The 21,502-nt window shown below is 39.3% G+C and overlaps 3 protein-coding genes across 5 annotated transcripts in view; 2 read left to right on the forward strand and 1 right to left on the reverse strand.

Moving 5' to 3' along the window:
- Window positions 1-554: 554 nt before the first annotated feature.
- cybc1 (cytochrome b-245 chaperone 1) lies at window positions 555-6,280 on the forward strand. Of its 2 annotated transcripts, none has more exons than XM_079372705.1 (6): window positions 555-710; window positions 2,021-2,108; window positions 2,225-2,266; window positions 2,379-2,549; window positions 2,782-2,926; window positions 5,400-6,280. In XM_079372705.1, the coding sequence occupies exons 2-6, from the start codon at window positions 2,021-2,023 to the stop codon at window positions 5,551-5,553; spliced, it is 600 nt and encodes a 199-aa protein (XP_079228831.1). In that variant the 5' UTR covers window positions 555-710; the 3' UTR covers window positions 5,554-6,280. The 2 variants fall into 2 exon arrangements, with proteins under 2 accessions (XP_079228831.1, XP_079228830.1); XM_079372704.1 differs by lacking the exon at window positions 555-710 and adding an exon at window positions 895-924.
- On the reverse strand, window positions 6,235-11,801 carry hexd (hexosaminidase d). The gene is made up of 12 exons (XM_079372678.1): window positions 11,530-11,801; window positions 11,350-11,448; window positions 11,104-11,219; window positions 10,821-10,908; window positions 10,550-10,714; window positions 10,279-10,462; window positions 9,248-9,319; window positions 8,931-9,129; window positions 7,624-7,785; window positions 7,411-7,518; window positions 6,788-6,877; window positions 6,235-6,680 (listed from the first exon to the last, which is right to left on the reverse strand). The coding sequence occupies exons 2-12, from the start codon at window positions 11,434-11,436 to the stop codon at window positions 6,509-6,511; spliced, it is 1,443 nt and encodes a 480-aa protein (XP_079228804.1). The 5' UTR covers window positions 11,437-11,448; window positions 11,530-11,801; the 3' UTR covers window positions 6,235-6,508.
- A 103-nt stretch (window positions 11,802-11,904) lies between these two features.
- The window catches only part of ogfod3 (2-oxoglutarate and iron dependent oxygenase domain containing 3), a 32,624-nt gene continuing 23,026 nt past the window's right edge, over window positions 11,905-21,502 (forward strand). Inside the window, exons 1-6 of one of the 2 annotated variants that reach the window (XM_079372692.1) lie at window positions 11,905-12,109; window positions 13,693-13,919; window positions 17,453-17,528; window positions 17,631-17,673; window positions 20,225-20,289; window positions 20,982-21,038. In XM_079372692.1, coding sequence (XP_079228818.1) covers window positions 12,042-12,109; window positions 13,693-13,919; window positions 17,453-17,528; window positions 17,631-17,673; window positions 20,225-20,289; window positions 20,982-21,038 — 536 coding nt within the window. In that variant the 5' untranslated portion in view covers window positions 11,905-12,041. The remainder of the gene's footprint in view (window positions 12,110-13,692; window positions 13,920-17,452; window positions 17,529-17,630; window positions 17,674-20,224; window positions 20,290-20,981; window positions 21,039-21,502) is intronic. The other variant, XM_079372691.1, reaches the window with a different exon arrangement.

A 21,502-nucleotide genomic window follows, 5' to 3' on the forward strand; every position in this document is an offset into this window, starting at 1 on the left:
TGGAACAAAATTAAAAAGTCATTTTGTTCGATTTATTGTGCAACATCAGAAACCATTGCTGGTTATACCAGACATGATAGCCCTTTACTTTAATCTTTAATCCAAGGATTAAAATTCAAGTCAGCCTATTTGATTTTTACATATTTTAATAACTAAGTGCAAAACAATATTTTATGTAAGACAAACACAATTAATTAAACAACGTGTGAAAGTTGTTTAATTAATTTGGCTTGTCTTTTAAAGCAAAGGCTTTAAGTAACAAACACATGAGACATGTTAATGATTTTACTGGTAGTCTGTTTCACTCACAAAGTTCTTTGCGAAATATTTTGGATTTTTCGGTGTATTTATGAAAGAAAATGGCTATTGCCAACAGCAAAAAAAGAGAGCAGTTAAGACATGTTTCGTGCAAAATTAAAGACTCTTTAAAAATGTCTTTAAGTTGTGCAAATTAAAAAGGTCTACCTCTCTGTCAAGCAATTGAAGGTAAAATCATGGGTAAAATTACATTACATTTTTTAAACTTTTATTTTGAAGGCGGCGTGAAACCGTCCAATCAGAAGAGGTCGATCCAGGAAGGAAGTATCACCCATTCAATGCAGTGGCTGTGTCGAAGTTGTTGCAATAATATGAACAGAACTTCCTCGTAAGCGGTTTCAGCAAATGCTGCTTTAAAAAATCTGAAAGAAAGGAGATTTTTTTCAGTCAAGGTAAATAAATCAAACCGTCTCAAAGTCTGTTTCTGTCAAGGTGTAAATGTAAACTGTAGGTTACTTTGAGATTGGTTGTGAATGGGTGAAATGTGTTTATATAGTTCCCTATAACGCATGTCAAACAGCACGGACATCTTGACTTCTTTTCAGTTGTCGTGTTTAACTGAAGAAAGCTTTAAACTCTTTTGAAATGATCATGTGGAGAGATCAGGTAAGAAATCTGCCTCCACCCAAACACGATGGAGATGACGGACGGGACTTTAAATTAACTGCTTAAAGAACAGAAAAATGTCACATCCGACTTTTCTCCTTGCTAGTTTTTCCTGGTTATATATGATCATGCTCATATAATAATGTCGAAAGATTCCCGATTTGCGCTATTGTGTATTTTGATAGATGGTTATGTAGGCCACCAATTAAAAAATGGTTGTTATCAATATCTGGATAAACCAGGAAATAGTTTTTGATAGACCACAACAATTGGTACTTTAAAAGGGGACCGTCTAATGTATTTGCCATTTGTCAATAATCAAATTGTATAAGTAGGTAGCGCTATAAAACATGTTTTATTCAATGAAACATCCCTTCTTTAAGTTAGCTATGGGGCTTTGGAGGATAGCTGACCTCTTTGTGTGAATGTCACAGACCTATATTAAATGAGTAAACTTTCAGCAGCATTATTTGATTAAACTCATGAATTTAGAAATAAACAGCTGCAATAGAAGATCTGTAAACTACATTTAGGCACAGGCAAGTCATTTGAAGGTACATACACATTTAAGCAATGCTTTTTCATGTGCTTTAAATGCTGAATATATCGAAGCAGAGTTTCAATAAGACTTTTTTTTTTACAGGTGGCATTTTGAAGTCATTTTATAGGCCGAAAGAGAGTGTACATATTGAAAGAAAAGAAAATAGCACAGAGTTGCTTTCAGAGCCCTCGGAGGTCTGCAGCTGTTAGTTGCCCTGGTTTTGCAGGGCTGGGTTAACCTAGGATAAAGAGTGTATATTTTTGTGATCCAGGTGAAGTTGCAGTTTCTCTTTTCCATTAATGTTTGAAAACTGCATTCGAGGAATCAACTATAATCAACTATAAATGTCTATATTTATATTTATCTCTGCAGGTCGAACATCTGAGAAAGATATCGGCCAATCTATCTTTTTTTTCCCCCCTCTCCCAGATATTAAGCTCGATATCGGGCTCCAGAAATCCTATATCAGCCGATGCCCTAGTTTAAAGTGTTATTGCAGTTTTGGATAAGCTTGAACTACATTTGAAGTTTCAGACGTTTTCTGCCTCTATTCAGATGGGATACATGAAAGTAGAGGAGCACAACGGCACCCTGCTCCATCTGAAGCGATCCCCTGGCATTCGGTCCTGGTCACTTCTTGTTGGTAAGAATATGTGTGCAAATGTTCCACAGTCTACATAATGCATATATGAACATTCAGACTCTAACTACTCTACGTGTATCGCCTTCTTAATGATAAACCTCTCATTGTCATTGAAGGTATAGCGTCTGTTGGGTTGGCTGCTGCATATTACAGCTCAGGTACACAAACTGAATTGATGTTATCCTCATAAACACGTTTAAACTGCCGATTTTTACAACTTTCTATATTTACCTCCTGCCACTTCAACCATGTTTTGTGTTTTTCACACAGACAGCAACTTGTGGAAACTTTTCTATGTGACTGGATGCCTGTTCGTAGCTATGCAGAACATGGAGGAATGGGAGGAGGCTGTGTTTGACAAAACCAAGAACATGATCGAGCTAAAGAGCTTTAGCTTGTACGCTTTAGTCCTGACGTTTTGGATGAAGGGGCACGAGAAAGGTCTGTACCTCCACTGAGTGGGGAAAAAAACACATTTGTTATAAATACAAATCTAATATTAAAATATACCCTGAGATAAGAGGGGGAAAAAAGTGTATGCCACTTTTCTGCAAACTCAACCACCCAGGTATCAGGTCATTCTGTGGGAAACACAGACAGAAGTCTTCCTGTCTAGTTGTATTTTCTAAATATTGGATATTTAACCTTTATTGTTTCCCCTCATCTTTCTCAGTTGTGTTGGATTTGACACAGCTGTGTGACATCTGCATCCAGGAAGAGAGAGTACGCTATTTGGGGAAGGGCTACCTGCTGATGCTGCGGCTTGCTGCAGGCTTCTCCTATCCCCTGACTCAGAGTGCCACAATGGGGAGTCGAAGGTATGTGTACTATACATCAAAGGACTGATCTGGTATATACGTAGGTGTGTATGAAGAGCACTTGGTGATACTGATGTCCTCTGTGTCAGTGGACACTGCAATACATCTTCAACTCTGATATGCCATCTTCATAAAATGTGGGGGGAAAAATCCACCTGTAACTAACGAGTTCAGATGGGTCTGCCACACTCATTGCTAAAAACTGTATCAAAAGTTGTACACAGCCATGACATCTAATCGACAAACATTGAGAGGTTAGAATGGGCTTTAAAGAGTGTAGTTAAAACATAAAAAATACAATATTGTCATGTTTGTTCTGTTTGCATCCCTTCTTCTTTTAACAAATCTTTACAAGTGTTCAGGAACTGAGGAGACAGATGTGCGTCAATTTCAAAGCGGAATGTCGAACCATGCTCCAGCACTGTTTGACTACGGAGGCATGCCTTGCTCAATGAGCAGTGTCTTGCTCAAGGCCTTCCTTGAACACTCTGTTTATTAAACAGTATTTGTTGTCCAGAAACTGTGTCAGGTTGAGCATTAAAGGTGCCTTCACAAATGTGCAGGTTAAGCATGCAATGTGCACCAATACCATCCTGGCTGCTGGCTTTGTCACTGTGCACTTCAAAAAACGGCTCGAGAGTTTTGAGCCCGGACCCCAGAGAGGCTGGCTGCGCTTCTTTGTTGTTTCATCTTTGCAAGGCAGAGTTTCAACTGTTCATTTGTGAGTGCAGGGATGAAACTGTGCTCCCAGATAAAGGTTTTTGGAAGCTTTCCAGAGGACAACTTCTAAAGACAGCGTTTGTTTCTGTTTTCAGTGTGTCTGACGACCCTAAGATCACAGCCATCCAATATTGGTTCTTAGCCTTTTCCCTGCAAACAGGGATTTCTTCAGATTCTCTGCATGTTTAAATTACATCATTAGATTAGAAATATTTATTAATCCCCAGCGGGTAACTCTTTTGCCTCCTTGTCAATTTATACACATCAAACAGTATAGACAATACCATCACAATACACACACACAAATATACAACAAATATTGAAACTATTTGAGACATAATTTAAAGCCATAAATCAGACACACAACTAAAAATGTTCATAGAACACCTCAGCATTACTAGTCGCTCACTGAAGGAGCTTCTGAGTCCATTAAGCCCTGTTTCCACCAAGTGGTCCAGTTCAGTTTGGTTCGGTAGCCTTTTTTTTTGGCGTGTCCACCGTCAAAAGTTGAGATGGGTAATACAATAAGTGTCCTAATTTTTTGGTACCCTTCTGTTGGGGTACCGATCCGACCCTAAAGGGTCTCTTGTTTACGGTGTCAGTGTTCTTCTTGAACGGTTAACTGTATAAATCGGAGGCTACATTGTGTTGGGCTGCTATGATGTCACACTTTTACATAGCTTAAGTGGCTATCTCCATATGGCTTACACTCTGCTTACCAAATATGGTTATGGTGTGCTGTGGAAAGGCGAACAAGTTCAGATTTTACTGAACTGTAAACCAAAAAAAACGTTTTTAGTTATGTTAAAAAAACTTTCATTCTTAAAGCGTTTCACCATTACTTAGCACTTAGCACACAGTGGTGCACCCCTCCCCCTCTCTACTTCAGAGAGCCTCTCTCGGGTGCCATGTTACTAAACTTTTGACAGTTAACCTCATTAACTGTGAGATGTTTCATCAGGGTTTTTTTTTTTTTTTTGTAAAATTTCACAACTTCAGCCTTTTGTTGCCACTGTATCAACTTTTTGAAACATGATGTGGGCATCAAATTCAAACTGATCAACACATTTCTCAGTTTCAACATTTGACATTCAAACATCAGTCTTTTCTTATTTCCTTTTTAAAAAAAAAAAAAAAGTCCAATATTTATAGGAATTAGGATTGGAGACATAGACGGTAAATATTAATGGATGAAGTCAGATGTCCCCCATCTGTTATTGCAGAGGGCTCTGAAGTCTCATCGACAGCAGTCTCCATGTTGGATATGCTGTCTCAGCCTAACTTTCAGTCAACCTAACGGCAGGCTAAGAGCTGGAGCTGAGGCGCGTTTTAAGCCCTCCTGTCAATCACACCAGCTACCCGCCTTATAGGGAATAACTTAAATTAATGCATTACAACCCCTTGGTTGCAGATAACAGAACCAAAATGGTGACGATTATAAACACAGGGCATACTTATTTTACATTGACTGCATGTTCTTTGATGTTTCTTGACATGGTAGTTTGAGTCAAACCTTTGCTAAACTTGCTTTTGATTGCTCTACATTCTGTTTCATTATGACGTAATAAACAGCTCAGTGTTGTGTTTGGAGCTTCTTAAACTTTCTCAAAGGGGCTACAAGATAAGTTACCAAACTTTGAAGTGTACTGTGCCACTTTTCTAGCATCCCTGAACTACACCTGGCTCCAGATACACAAATAACTTCTACTTCACTGTATAATAGAGATATCTCTCTCTGTCTCTTACCCATCAGCGATGTAGAGGCGGTGGCTGAACTGCTGAAGCGTTTCCTCGGTCTGGAGGAGCTGCAGCAACGCAGGCAGCAGGAGGAGGAGGCGGAGTATGGAGAGGAGGACGATTCTTTGAACAACAGCAGTGATTCAGAAGACGAAGCTGGCAATCACTGATCTCACTGTGACTTTCAACCTCAACGTTACTTTGGATGGATTTAGGGGCATTACAGCATTTCGAAAGCGTTACTAAGTATCCAGTTTATGATGCCCCGTTACATGTTATGCTCTCTGCATGTGCATGAAACACAAGGATATGGCCTCTTCCAGCATCTCCTCGCAGACTTTCTTGTTGGGTGGGGTTTCGACAGCCTATAGGACTTACGTTTATTGTTTTTTAAATGTATTTTCAGGAAAACAATGTGTCTATTTTAGTTATGAATTCTTTAACTGTCCAAAAAAAAAGAACAAATCTGAAAAAGAGACCTATTTTATTTCACTGTGAACTGACTATCTGTAAACGAATATCCTGCCTTTGCTAGTTGGATCTAATTACTACTTCAGAACACACTCCAGATTATAGATCTAGGTCTACCGTGCCTTCCTACTGAGCTCTAATGAGTGTTTATGATTTTGACATATGAAGTGCTTTTCCCAAGGTTTTCAGGACCACCCAGTTGATGATCACCTGTTGCATTATTATTCCTACCTAGTCTGCGTATCTGGCTACACGCATGTTTAAACTGTAATCAAGCCTGAAGGACTTGTCAGGGCTCAGTCAAGAGTGGGTGAAATGCTTTGTTCTGTGTGAAACCTTCATGAGCTTCTTGCGAACCAAAAACTGAATCTCAGACAAACTTTTTGACGTGTCAGCCAACTATAAAAGATTTTATTGTTGTCATAAGTTATTGTCTGTGTTTATTCAATACATCTTTGGGAATAGAGTACAGTTATTTGTATGAAAATGTCTTTTATTATTTTCAGTTAATGCAACAAATAATTACACAAACGGCATTTTTTCTTTTAAGGAAGCGCAAAACTACAAGTGAAAATAATGTCAGTGTTGGATGCAAAAGGAGAATATTTCATTTTCTCCAAAAACAGTTGGATTCTGAGCGGACCCCCTAAAGTTCTATGGCACCATCTCCTTCACGCAGGCTCTGATTTGCTCTGTTATCCTCTGTAATGGAACCATTACTGGGCTCACATGTTCCTCTATCCACTCCTGGACTGTTGAATCTGGGTAAAGTTGAATCATCTCCTCCCTCACAGCCGCTACCTTTTGTTGTAATGTAGTCAAATACCTTAAGGAGGAAAAAACCCGATGGGGTGACTGTTAACGGATAAACGAGAACTCTAAAGCATACATCAGAAAGTCAGTGACTGGAGCAGGAGCACAAATTCTACTTACGTTGATGCTTGGCTATGAATCTGCATGGTGATGAGAGGGGTAACCATCTTTCTGCGTTGGTGGTAGGGGCTGAACCATCCTCTTACAAACCTACAGTAGTGCAGATATTCAGTTATTTTGCTATTAGTTATCTTTTCTTTCTGGCTAAGAGTTCTATGAGAAGATTGATACCTGTCTTGTGTTTGTATATCAGGCTAAACACAGCAGCCTGTTAGCTTAGCTAAGCATAGCATGGGAAGAGTAAAAGCAGGAGGAAACAATTAGCTTGGCTATGTGCAAAGATAAAAAAAATGTTTTCTGGCTGCATGAAAGGTCTCTAGTGAGTCAGAGAAATACTCGGTGGGATGGAGGACTTCCTGGATTCTTACCTGGATAGCTGTATGGTCAAAAATGTTGCACTGTTTCTTTAAGAATTTATATATCTTACATTAGAGAATACTGAGAGAATCTATGAGACTATCTGTTAGCTCTAAGCTAACAAGCAGCTTGCTATCTCCTCATAATACAGACATAAAAGTAAGCTAAAATCATGAATAACTCTCAGGGAGAAAGCCAATTCTTTCTATCAAAATGTCCCTAACTTGACACTAAAAATGAAATATTGTGATAACCACATGACTCACATGTCATTTTCAAAATATCTTATGTTCTCTGAGTTAAGGAGTGAATTCAGCTCCACGATTAATTCAGCAAGTTTCTGTCCTGGGAACACTGAGCTTTCAGAAGAAGTCCTATGGGACACACAGAACAACAACCAGTTAACTCTTCTCTACATAATCACTACACATTGACTTGCTGGTGTTGTAAAAAAAACAAAAAACAGTGGCAAGTCTCACCTTTCCATGGCCTCTACCTCCATCGAAGAAATACCCAGTCTTTCTGATACCTTGATTTGATCCTCAATATTGAACTGACCACAGATGAGCGTCTGGAGACAAGCTACTAGTGATGGAATTGCCAGAGGCATTAGCTCACACAGCACTGACAGATGGTCATACCTGACAGTGGGAGAAAAAATAATCGTGATGAACACTTGCGCTGACTGTAAAGATTCTAAAGATTTAAGATTTTTTTTTTTTTTGCATTCTCTTGATGAATCTGCATAAATATGAAAAGACGAAATGCTGTGCTTTCAACCCCCAAAAGAACAAATAACTTTACCCCAAAGTAAACTAAAGTATTAAAATCACAACAAAAACAACTTTGATGGTACGCAGGTGGCCTAATGGTTAGCGTGTATGTCCACGTACAGAGACTCTTGCCCTCCAACTGGATAGCCCAGCAAATCCAACCTGTGGCTCCTTTCCCGCATATCACTCCCCACTCTCTCCCTTTCCTGATTTTTGACTCTATCCACTGTTCTATCTCTCCAGTAAAGACAAGAAAAAACCATCAAGGAAAAAAGCTATGTACAGTTAGCACAACTGTCATTTAATGTATGTATTCAAAGTTGAGTGTATTTAAAAGAAATGCAGTATTGGTCCATATGGATATGGTTAAAAGCATTTGTGTTATTTATCTGGTTATTTATTATGGTTCAAACTGGTTATCACCAGCTCTAGGCCAAGCAAACCTTCACCCGGATGACGAAGTCTGAAATCCTCTCCCTACAGTCAATATTTGAGCAGCCTGTTCTCAGACTGGCACATAAAGTGTTGTCTGACCTGTCTCCCACCTTCCACTCTGAGCATGAGCTTCTACCTTCTGGCAGACAATGCAGAGTCCCCATATGTAAACACACCCGCTCTAAAAACTCTTTGTACTCACGACAATCGAAATTCTGAATAATAGGCTGTGTTGGTTGTACAGTAGCATCGTGGTGTTCCTACATGGTTTTATATTTTTCAACTGCTGCTATTTTATCTGTCATGCTGTGTTTTTGTAAATCTTGTGCAATTTAGGTTATGTGCAATAAATGTTCGGCATGGATATGTGCCTTTTTGTTTACATGTGGATGTGTTTATCTGTTATTTTTTTTATTGATTAATTCTACCGAAGCAGCTGAATCTTTGGCAGTGCTTTTAGTCCAAGACAAATTTCCCCAAGGGGACAATAACTTGTGAGGTATCATATGGTATCGTATTGTAGCCTTTAAGCTTCCAACACATCTATAATAGCTCAAAAAAGAAAGAGGAAGTATTACCTTTGCCATCCTGTTATGGCGATGCCCTGCAGGTTTATACGCGGAGATAAAGAAGCAGCCACCTTCAGCCACTGCAAATGATTATCGACATGTCTCTGTGTGCTGGGCACACACGTGTAAACGCTTGTGGAGCCTTTAAAGGAGCTGGCCGTCCACAGGTCTGGCATACCAGCACTGCAGTACTTCTCCAGAAGAGACACTGGAGAACATAGAGAATGGAACTCACTACAAACACAGCCATATGGACATTCATTTCAAGCTCATAAGCAGAAAAGATGACAAATTTGATACTGATTTCCATGGTATTCACTCCATACCAGTTTTTTCAACATCTAGATTAGGGGTGTAGTCCCACAGCATTGGCTGGACGAGTCCCACTAGTCCACTTTCTGTAACATGGATAAGAAAAGACTCAATAAAACAGTCAAATCAAAAGACAGATATATCTCTACAGTTGATTCTAACATGGGAGTGTTTGGCCAGTTGATCTTTGATCCTGTTGATGTTTTTAGCAGAATAATATGGAAAACCTCAAGTAAGGTAAGGTAAGTTTATTTATTTATTTAGCATAGTACAAGTACTTAAAGGTCACATATTAACATCCTATTCAACCAGTTTAAATAAGTCTCAGGACTCCCCAAAAACAGTCAGTGAAGTTTCTTGTTAAAAATCCACTCTGATCCTGTATTTGATCATGCCTATAAACCCCTCTATTTTAGCCCTGCTCAGAACAGGCTGTTTCTGTGTCTGCAGCTTTAAATGCAAGCTCTGTGACCGACCACGCCCCTCTCTGCAAGGGGATTTGGTTGGAGTTTTCTGGCAGCATGCCCAATTGTTAACAGTGGAAAAGCAGACTCAGAGGGCAGAACAAACACCAAGCTGTGGGATGGCCGTCCACCTGGGAAAGGAGTTTGTGATGTCATGAAGGGAAAATCTCCAAACAGCCTGTTTGAGCAAACATTGCAGGATGGACTTTTCTCACAATTATTTTTTTACACAGGTTATAGGGACTCATGTTAGAAACCATGGTACAGTGAATTTTGCATAACATGTGACCTTTAAACACGGAATATAGCCAGTTAGATACCAACACTGTCTTTTCGACATATATGTTATTTTGAATGAAGTTATAAATTATGTTAAAGTACTTATAACAGGCTTTTAGTGTCAACAATGCTTTGAAGATATTACTTTGTTGCTTATTGTTTCCTTACGCACCTACACCACGATTATTATTTAAAGAAATAAAACGTCAAACTTCAGCAATGCCTTTTTCATTTTATGGAAAAAACACTACGTTTATAAATGATTTCCTAGTTTAATACGACTAGATCAATTTCTTTCTTACCTTTAAGTGTGTCCTGACTCATGCTTCTCATCATATCATCCCACATTATGATGGTCATGTGGGGCCACGCCTTCTTGATGGCTTTGGCCACCTTTGTCACATGACTCAGGAAAAGCTGCTCCACTGTGCGTCCTGGTGTGGACAACCACACCTTGGACTCCTCCCCTTCACCAAGGATGTACACCTTTAAAGGTCAGAAAAAAGGACATGACAGAATACACGTTATGTTTGACCAAAACGTGTTGACTTGTAACAACAGATCAGTTCTTACCTCGTCTGCTCCAATATGCAGAGTTTTCAGTCCCGGGTGCAGCTCCACCACCTGCTTCAGCATCTCCATCACTAACTTCACCCCCTCCTGTTTGTGAGGATTCATGGTTCCCACACAATATGGCACCTCTCTCAGGCCCCACATAGGCCGGTGTTTCAACACAAACTATGACAGAGAAGAGGTTGCAGCAGGTCATTGAAACAGTGAAAACAGACTGAACACTATTTGAATGTGTGGATGTAATAAAAGGGGAACAAGATGTTTGCCTGACCTCCATGTGACCAAATGTCTGAACAAGTGGAATAACTTCTATGCCCTTAGCTTTGGCAAATTCCTGCAGAGATAGCAAGTCCTCTCGACTGTAAACAGAAGGACATAACTTATCGAACAAAATATTTCATGGCACACCGACCAGTCACGTTATCTCTGTCTTAAACAGGGAGAGTTAGACATCTTATCTAACCGCATGACAAAGAGGATAAAAACATCATATTCAGCAACTCTCTCAGTAATAGAATACTGACCAATGTTTGTTTTTACATCTCAAACTTCACCTGTAAGCTGGCTGAGTTGTAGACTGCAGCAGTTTCAGTTCCCCTCCATAAGGAAACATATCTTCGTATTCCACAAGAAGGCCATCCACTCCCAGCTCAGAGAAGAACTCGATTAGCTAGGAGGAAATGGGGGATGGAACATACATCAGTGGACTGCAAACATGATGAATTATACAGTCAAGCAGCCACAGCAGAATCATTAAATGCTGCAGCAGATCACAGTGATGTGCAACCTCTTAGGCCTACCTGATGAAAGTATCCTAATCTAGGGGGGGCACCTTTCAAATCCAGGTGAACCAGTTTCTTTCCTTTAGGCCAAGGTTTACACGTCATTCTGCCAACACACTGTAGGAATAAACAGACATTCAATTGAGTAACAGGAGGCTGTGTTTATGTGTGTGAATTTATGCAATATGAATTACTTACCAGAACTGCGTAGACCAAGTCGGAAATCGGAATCAGCGATTGGATAAAAAAGAGAATATCACAGCGAGCAGGATGTTGTGGGGAGGTAGATCACTTTTTTCAATGTACAAGAGACGCTTGTGTTTCTTCCGCTTCTCGTCCTGTCAATGATTAAACGCAGTGTCGGTGATCGATTAGTTTAGTCTTGAGACTTCATCCATTTCGCATGCAGAATAATAGATTGGGCAATTGTAATTAATGATTAAAGATGACATCATTTATAAAGTTTACAATTGAGGGACAAATACGGCATATAGATATTGATAAATGGCTTTGCTGTCGAACTGGGATGACGTTGATGTCTCTTCCGGAGAGCCAATAGGATTGCGGATACGCGTGTACCAGGAAGTGGAGTGAGATTCAGGTGGCGGCACAAGCTGTTGGAAGGATGTGCGAAATGTGGAGTCAAAGCAGTGAATAACAGTGAATGACAGCGTCCTGTAAATGCTACTTAGTGGAAGTTTTGGGTCGTGATGGCGCAACTGCGAATGAGAAACGCGCAGGGGTCAAACGCCACCGAGATAGAGAAGAAAATCAAAAGGTGAGTGAATGAAAGAGGATCAGTAAGTCTCACGTTCACGTGGAGGAAGTGCAAGAAATAATGACACTTCAGATATAGACCTATATAAACCCGGTTGTTATCGAGGAGATAATCTGTGGCCACATTGATGTTAAATTGGAGTTGAGAGTTTATTTATTTATTAGACTACTGTCTCTTGTTTTACCTTAATGTGGATGTCTGCATGTCATGTGAAACCAAAGTATTACACATTATACTTAAAAAAAAAAAAAAAAAGAGACCACAGGGAGGAATATTTTAATAAAAATGAAAAACATGTAGTATTTGCATTTCTTAATAGCTTTGGCATTGTAAACTGAATATTTTGGTTTACTTTAAGGATATCTAAGAGTGTACATTTACGAGTTTTAGGTTGTAGGATCCTTAAATATGTGTATCTGATGTGAACATAAAGAACAGCTGTTAAAGGGAATTCTCTGTTGATCATGATCCAAAACTAACGCATATCGTGAGGTTGTGGGAAAAACCCAGGCTTAATGTCTGCATGTTAATGATGTATGCTCATTCAATAAATGACATTTTTTTCTTACTATTAAACACCAAAAAATTACTTATTCATGTTGAGATCCCTGGACTTTCAGTTTAACCTTAGACTGACATAATAATAATAATCTTAATTTATTAGCACCTTTCTAAAACAGAGTTTACAAAGTGCTTTATACAAGATAAAACAACAGTCACAAGTGTTAATCATAGGACAGAAACAAAATCAGTAAAAGCAACACTAAGCATAAAACAAAATAATAAAAAACAACATATGGCAGACTACTGTTGGAGCCTTTACATTTAGTTATAATTTAGAAATAAAGTTGAGATGTTATTGTGGGAAGTGGTGTGCTGCAGGTTATACAAAGTATACTCACTTAGTTTTTAGTGTCCATGGAATATAATCACTTCTAAATCTCCTCTGATTCACACCATTTATTGATTGACGGGATTCCTACTCTGTCTCTACTTGGCTCGTACACACTGAATTAGTATGTAAGAGGAGTCTTGTGTCACTGTTAGTAACAGAGGCTGTTTATCTTGAAGGGACACCTTGGGAAAATGATGAGTATGCACACTTCTTCAGTTTGTAACTTTTGTTACATTTGCCAGCGCTGCAGGATGTTCTGTTCAGCACAATGAAGAATGGTCATTTAGTTTGTGCAGAAGTTTCAGTTCTTTAAATAAGAGCATATAAATTTGGAGAACCTTATAAAGCACCAAATCTCCCTCCCCTTTTCTCTCTCTCTCTCTATTGCTCTTTTCACTTCTTGTAGCCTTTCGTATTTATTTCATGTAGTTTTGTATTATCTGTGCTAGTTGTAGTTAGTTGATGTGTGTCTGTTGAAACCTCATTATTTAGCTCTACCTTCACTCATTTACCTATGTTCTATTGTATTTTGTAACTGTTGTCCTTCGCCTTTTCTGATTTGTATTGTCCAATCCTTTCTGCTTGTTTTCGTACTTTATATCTCATGTGTTTATCAGCAGTTTGTCACACTATTGCACAGAAAAAATAAGTCTTTTTTAAAATATTATAATCTTTCTCTGTCTGACAGGGGGAATGCACTGCGGCAGTCCTCTGCATGGAAAGGTTCCAGAGGGTCTGCAGCCTTGCTGCTGCTCGCTGTGTCTGTGCTGGGGGCAGCCGTGTGGCTGTACGTCACCTCTTTGGACAGTGAGATAACAGAAACGTTGGTCAGTCACAGTGAGCTGGTTACTTCCAAGCCCCGAGTCTTCCCCGTTCAGTGCTCTGAAGACTACGAGAACTATCAGCGCTATCCGGGTAAGACTCTGGTCCTTGTTCTGGATGGGATGGGGGTAATTACAAGGCTTATATGAAACATAATGCTGGTTCACTGGCAGAATGCTCAAAAGTCTCAAAAGTCTTCAAAGTTTTAAAAGTCATACGTCTTCCCCAACATTCACATTTACACTGTCATGCATCAACGCCTAATTTTTTAAATGTTGTTTTACATTCAAAAAGTTACATAACCCCCATGTGGGCACTCAGATCCTTTACTTGACTATCATTGAGAACTGACTTCTCCCGTCATTCTCTGTCCTTCTTTTTGAAGAAACATGTTATATAGATTAAAGAAGGAAAACTTCACTGTAATAAAAAAAAAACAAGTTATGCAATAAACTTTTTTTTTTTTGAAAGGTAAGTATAATAAACTTTATGAAGTCAAATGTCTCAAATGAAATCATTCAGTGTGTAAAATGGTCAATATCAGATGTCATTTCTGTTACATAATGTACACAAAAGTAGGTTGTTCTGACATGGACAGAAATTAAAAACAGAATATTCTGCTGGGTACTTTAATCTGAAGAAATCCTCTCGCGTGTTTTTAGGTTTAATTTTCTGGGAGTCACTTAAAATGTTAACTTAACCATGTTTTGTCTGCACAGAAGGACAGAACAACCGCCGGCTCTGAGGCAGCAGGGACATTAGAAGTTAATGATTAATGAAGTCAAAAGTTGACTTAATGGGTAAAATAAATATGTTTGCGTAAAAAGTAAAATGGTATCCTCTGAATGGACTGTAGTGGAAGTTTATAGTACAATAAACAACAATGTTAAGTACATGTCTTAAACGTGTACTTCAGAGTAATATCAAAATAAAAAGATTTTAATCATAGTCTACCTTTGTTTTGTTTAGATGTTTTCAGGCCATGTTTGCCTTTTTTAGACAGGACATCTGGAGAGACACAACGTGTTTGTAAGAGTAGTTGGAGGAGACATCCAGCAAATGAGCGAGGTCATTATCAAACCCCACAGCCATCCCGTGTCCAGACATACAGCCACACATGGGGCATGCAACACTACTCCCAGGGGTGCTGCTTGTTAACAGGCCAACAGGACAGGCAGGCGACTGCTTAAGGGCCCCGAATCGGTCGGCTGCTCCAGAGTGCTGAAAAACTTTGGACCAAAGCAGCAACCCAAAATCATGTATTTTTTTGTAATGACAGTCGGAAACCTCGCGGAGGAGGCGCCATCTGACAGTATTCATGGTGGTGGGAGGGGCCCCGAATTAACTGTCCCCAACAGACTCTAGAATCAACACTGCAGGCGCTCCGTCCAGCTCGGTTTTAAATCTCATTCAAGCCATTTCCCCCCTGAAACAGACTCAAGTTGTGCCACTAGATGGCACTATAGCACAAGCTTGTGTGAAGTAAAAATATTACTGTATTGATTAGTCCTTCAAATCCTCCAGTTCTATTAGAAAGTTCTGTCTTAGAACAACACAGAGACAGAGGCAAACAACTTTAAGAAGTACGTATCATTTGGGTTTGTTCACGTAAAGACTTTACAGATCTTTATATTATTCATCAGATAAATCTACACGAGAAGTTTTGGATTATTTTCTTGTCATACGAAATTATTATTTGTCCCCTACACAACACAAAGGGCAATATTTGTTTTCATAATGAAAATTAAAAGCTTGAACAAAAAATTAATTGTGAAAAAGAATTGATTCCCTTTGTATAAATTTTCCGTTTATGTTTTACCAATGAGAACAGGAGAGTGGGTAGGCTTGATTTAGGATTTTAATATCTTTTTCTCTTAAAAAATGACAAAGAAATAGAACATTTTGCTTTCATTTTATCACTTAAATTTAGTAAAAGATATCTGGCATAGATTATATATTATATTCTTAAATTTTTCAACAACTGAATTTCTCTGGAGTTAAAATGAAAGCTGTAAGTTTGTCTTTAAAAGTGCATTATGGCTGTGCCGTAATAGGTCAGCAGTAGTGACCCGGGCCTGATGCACGGAGGCTAAAGCAGGGTCGTTTGGAAAAACCAAAATTCCAAGTTTGATGCAGACAAACACAAACGCTTGCTCAGCTAGAACATCAACTCTGGACCATAACTCCAAACGTGCAGCGTGACTGCTTCAGTAAAAAGCTTTCCACCGTGTCCCTTTCTTGTCACACGGGATGCTCTGGGAAAATGATTGGAAACACGTTTGTTGTGTTTTAGCAGGTGTTTGTGGGCTGTAGTGGCCGTGTGTCCCACTCGGCTGTATGCCTCTGTTCTGTTTTAAGATGTTGAAATTGGTCGTGCTGCTGCCTTAAGTTGCGACAGCGTTAGAACAAACTTCGTAGCAGACTGCGGCTTGTTCTGGACCTGACACTGCAAAACCAAACCAGTACCAAACAACTTGACCAGGCTGTGCCTTTATTTGGGGGGTGACAAACTCTTCTTTAATGCTAGCAGCCATATTGTTCTTGTTGTATTTGTTTTCGTACGAAATAAACACAAGGGTTAACTTGAAGTTTGGTAGCCCAAGTGGAGTGGCAGAGAAAGTTAAAGAAAAAATAGAGGTTTTCATTTTTAAAAATTGTCCCAAACTACAAAAGTTAATTGATAAAATGTTATTTAATATCCAGATCTACCATCCAATGTGCAGGACATGGACTGAAATTAGAAACGAGAAAAAAATTATAAAAAAAAAAAAACATGTAAGCTTTTGAGATTTAAAGTCGTGAACTTACAAAAACACAGTCGCACATTTACGATGATGAATTCATCAATTGTTTTAAATGAAGCTATGGTTAAAATTATTATTCTGAAAGGTTGTATTAGCAGAGCAGCCCTCCGCCTGCACGTCAATGATAACAAGTGAAACCTCAGAGCTTTTTTTTTTCTCTTCCACCAGAGACATTTTCCTCCATGTCAGTGAGCTTCTGTCTTTGGAAAAGCCCCCTGAGTATGCAGGAACTTTTCAGGGTCCTAATACTCCTGATGAGAATGTGATGCCAAAAAGATGAACGACTTCTTCCTCTGTGAAACCTAAAGTAACGTAAAACTTCACGAGCGACTTCACTCTCCTCATTTTCGTACAGGCAGCCGCTGCTCCTGTAACATAACTTTAGACTACAATGACGACTTTATTTTCGTAAATGTACGCCTTTAATGTCTTTTCACCCCCTTAATGTGGCCCTAATACTTTCATTTCTGTTTATTTCAAAACAGCCTATTTTCTGACATTTTTATATTATTCTTAGCAAAGAGTAAAGAACAAATTGGGCACTTCTTATTAAACATGTGGGCTGCTAAAAGTTCAAATTTGCATCCCCAGTATGTAAAGAGGACACAGCGGGAGACTCACGCCTCGAGTGATACATTTTAATCCTCAGAGGTTGGACACAAGCCCTGAATTTTCTGGCGAATAATGAGCAGAACTCCATTGAACTCCTTACCTTGCACTTTGTTTCTCTACGAGCTACTTTTTTCTTGCTGCTTAGGGGAACAAACTTTTCCAACAAGAGGACACTGCACAATAAACTAACTTCTATGTCCTCCCCTATAGGATGCACCCCTCAGAAGTGTGGCCGTGCAGTCACAGACAGCGTGGTGACAAGGGAGGAAGCTCAGGTCCTCCGGAGGTAAACACGTCCTCCTCTGTGTGTGTTTTTTGTCTATTCTCCTTCTTCTATCTCTGTAGTGCAGCTGCATCAGTATTCATGCTTTCTGTCTGTGACACACAGGCTGGCTGAGAGAGGGCTGGCGCTGGCTGGATCAGAGGGAGGGGTAAGTATATCAAATTCAACTGTTGGAATAAATAGACAGGGAGGCATGTGTTAATACATAACCTGAGTTTAAGGTCTATGTTCTATCATAAGCACTCAAGCACTTGTGATTTTGTGCAGATAGTTTTTTGTGATGACCTTGTACAAAAAAAAATCTATATATCAGCAAAACACGTTACTGAAAGAAAACACGAGAGTAAAAGACCAAAGAGAAAACGTTTGATTAGGGCGGGGCAATAAAACCAAAATTAATCCAAATCGACATTTGGAACAGTTAATCAGTTTAATCTTGCCATTGTCAATTATTTCACTTATTTTCAGGGCGGAGTCACGTGACGACACGCCCAACCGCAACATTGGCTCAATGCTCGTCGTTTGGACACATTTTATCATTAGGGAAGGCGACTCCGCTCAAAAAGAAGTCAGATGTAAACACGGCGGAAAAACAGCAAGAAATCCAAGTTGTTTATTTTGTACTGTTTTAGAGGAGTTAATTTCAACGTTAAGACTAAACTGTGTCGTTCTCATTTCAAGTGATCAAAATATTCTTTAAATAACCACGAATAGTTAGATATGTACTCTTTCATCAGAATCAATATCCTAGCTTTAATAGTAGAGCATATTTACAGTAGAGAGCAAAAAAAACAATTGTTCATTAATCGAAATCGAAATCAAATCTTTAATTAATCATGATATTGATTAGAGGTCAAATCGTCCAGCACTCTGTTTGATATGATTCAAACTGCAGGGATTCTGTTCAAAGCACAGTGACCTTCAGTAATTTATTCATCTTTTACAATAAAGGTTGCGGCAACATCACTGTCAGTGATACGTACGAACACTTTTTTTTTTTTTTTCTTTGTGACCATGCACACATAAGCAGGTGGAATACACTAAAATCACCTCAGCTTGGAGTTTCCTGTTTTCTCATCAGGGCCTTTTTTGTTTCTTCCAGACTGTGATTTGACACAGGCCAGACATGAGGTTGTTTGTGAATCACTGAAATCTACAACTGATTAACCTGCTCCCTATAATGTTTTTTTTTTTTAGTTCTTGCCATAAACAAGAAGTGTGAAATGAAGGAATGAATGGTCATATTAGTATCACGGTACAGAAGAGAGATTGTTTAATTGTCATGACATGCTTTATAAATGTGTGTGCGAGTCGACACTTTGTATGGGTGTGTATTTCCCTTAATGATAAAGATTAGCATCCGGCTAAGTGAACTGTAAGTTTTCACTGTGAGGTTTTTACGATACTCCACAACTGCAAAACACGTTTTATATTATTTACTTGCCGATATCTTACATGAAAACATTTTGATGCTTATTTTTAAATGTGGGCTACATGATGGTGGTCAGCGCTGTCGCCACACAGCCATGAGGTTACTGGGGTCAAATCCCCCGTCGGACAAGGCTTCCTGTGTGCATGTTTGCCCTGTGCATGCGTGGGTTCCCTCCGGGTACTCCAGCTTCCTGCCACACTCCAAACACATCACATTAGGTTAACTAATGACTCTAAATTGCCCAACAGTTGTGAGTGTGAATATTTATCTGTCTCTATATGTCGGTCCTGGAGACCAGTCCAGGGTTTACGCCGCCTCTCCAACAACATTTAGGATCAACCCTAAACCTTACCTACAAACCTTTGTGAGATAGTTAGATGCTGTCACTAAACTCTTGTCTCCCCTGTGTAGAAAATGTATTCTTGTTCAAACACCCTTGACTGCTGGAACTTTTCAAAAATGTCTGCGAAAAGATGTCACAGCTTTGCCTGTTGAAAACATTAATAAATGTACTTATTAATTACTCAGACTAAGTGTTCACTAAGTGTTTTAGTTTTTGTTCTCAACACACTCAACTAAACGACCTCAGATGAAACTGAAGTGAACCGTCTTTGGTTGATGACTCACAGCCTGGTGTATGTTATTCCTCTGTCATAGAGCTGTCTGTGACACTCTGCTTCAAACCGCTTTACATCATTTTAAGGCGGTTGTCTCGTTTACATCAGTATCCATCCCAACAATGTCAGAAAAGTCATTTTGTCCAATGACTTCAAACCAGGTTAAATTAAGAGTTTATGTAAAGTATTTCCAATGTTTTCTAAAAACTTTATTTTTGGGAATGTCTTCTGTAACAGCCCTCTCTTGTGAATAGGAGGAAGATCGATAGAATAAGAAGCGCAGCGGTTTACCAAGCCATTTTGCGAGATAAAACGTGTGGTCATTTTCTTGCCCGGAGATGTTTGAATGCATCTTAACAATTTCAGGTCCCTCCCAGAATTTGATGCATCCCCAGTCTGGCAAGATTCTGTTATATTTATATTTGTCTCAGAACTCATAAAAATGTTTCACATCTTCTAAAATAGTTTCCTTGTATGTACATTTCTCTTTGCTGAAAGCTTATAAAGTGTTTCACACTTAATACGTTTGGTTTGCACTTCCCAGCCACCGTACTAATGTTACAGTTGCCATGCATCAACAGCATTACCCAATTTTGTTTTGTTTTTCTCTCCAGCCGACTTGTCACTCATTCCTGTTTGTTCTCTTCCAGGCTTCCATACTTGACTTGCACTCTGGAGCGTTATCGATGGGGAAACAGTTTGTTAACATCTACAGGTTAGAAAGTTCACATTGTCTTCTCTTGTTTGTTTTTCTATCCAGGCTGTTTTTGTGCCTGTAAAAAAAAAAAAAAAGACAGCTTGCATAATGTATAACATTTGCAGAAATGTTTTCACCAAGACTCATCATCAATCTTACTGATGCTGATCCTTGTGAGCTGTCCTCCTCTGTGACCCGTACAGCCCTCGTTCATCACTGACAGAAGAACCCTTTTTTTTTTTATTTGGATCAGTTGCTTCTCTTTGTCCTTCTCCCTCCCAAATACTGTCACTTACATTTATTCCTGCCTCAGTTTCCTCCCGCTTCTCTTACGTTCCACCGGGACAGGGCGGGGGGCTGACACAGGATCCTCAGGGATTATCTGGCAGATTTTAATCATGAAGCGATGACAATAGCGTTCATATCCTTCACCCCCCGACGCGTAGCTCCTCATGTGAGGCAGTCAGAGTTAGCTATCCGCTATGTTTGTCTGGTTGGCTGCCTGGCACAGCCGTCTGAGTAATGGTTCACTGTGCCATGCTGCATAAGTTAATTGATGCTAACAGATATGATCTCCTCTGCTCTCCCCCCCCCCCGCCTCTACTGTGTATGTGGCCGTGTTTTTCCCTGATTGGCTTGTCTGCGTCCTCATTTGCCTGTCTGCATGCTGAACTGCCTGTCTTTGATTGTGTGGTGGTATGTGGCTGCAGGTATTTTGGGGATCAGATCGGAGATGTTTTTACCCAGGAGGACTTCCAGCTGTACAGGTGACTATGAAGCCAAGCCGTGCTACTTTGCAAAGCGTTTCCTCCAAAGAGACTTTTAAGAGTTTGACATGATCAAATGATGCTACATCTTTGTTTACAATAATCAAACCTCATGTCTTTACCGTATGTATTATTCAGAAGTTTGTGAAGAGTTGCTGCAAGATCAATAGCACACAATGATATTATTAGACAACAAGATCATCATGCATCATGAGAATCCATTCGACAGGATATTGAAAACTGCCACATAGTATTTTCTGTACGTAGATGAAGTGTTTATTTGATACCAGATGGCAGTAAATAAAGACTCAGGTGCATAATGTTGCTCAGAATAATATTGATTAGTGTTGCCCAAAGTTTCTGTCTCTCGTTATGGTCATAAATCATAAACTCATTTAGTCCGATCTTTCAGTCTGACATTTGATGTCTATTTTTTTGGGGGGGTTTTTTCTTCTTCCATTTTT

Source organism: Symphodus melops, assembly GCF_947650265.1.
Source record: "Symphodus melops genome assembly, chromosome: 21".
NCBI lineage: Eukaryota > Metazoa > Chordata > Actinopteri > Labriformes > Labridae > Symphodus > Symphodus melops.

What these genes read in the sequence shown, in the direction of transcription:
- cybc1 (XM_079372704.1), top strand. Translation starts at nt 904, where the DNA reads ATGATCATGTGGAGAGATCAG. An exon ending in GTCCTGGTCACTTCTTGTTG is followed by an intron (nt 2,109 to 2,224) that starts GTAAGAATATGT and finishes TTGTCATTGAAG; the next exon opens with GTATAGCGTCTGTTGGGTTG. An exon ending in GATGAAGGGGCACGAGAAAG is followed by an intron (nt 2,550 to 2,781) that starts GTCTGTACCTCC and finishes CATCTTTCTCAG; the next exon opens with TTGTGTTGGATTTGACACAG.
- hexd (XM_079372678.1), bottom strand. Translation starts at nt 11,436, where the DNA reads ATGACGTGTAAACCTTGGCCTAAAGGAAAGAAACTGGTTCACCTGGAT. An exon ending in ACAACTCAGCCAGCTTACAG is followed by an intron (nt 10,909 to 11,103) that starts GTGAAGTTTGAG and finishes TTCTGTTTACAG; the next exon opens with TCGAGAGGACTTGCTATCTC. An exon ending in AGACATTTGGTCACATGGAG is followed by an intron (nt 10,715 to 10,820) that starts GTCAGGCAAACA and finishes TCTCTGTCATAG; the next exon opens with TTTGTGTTGAAACACCGGCC.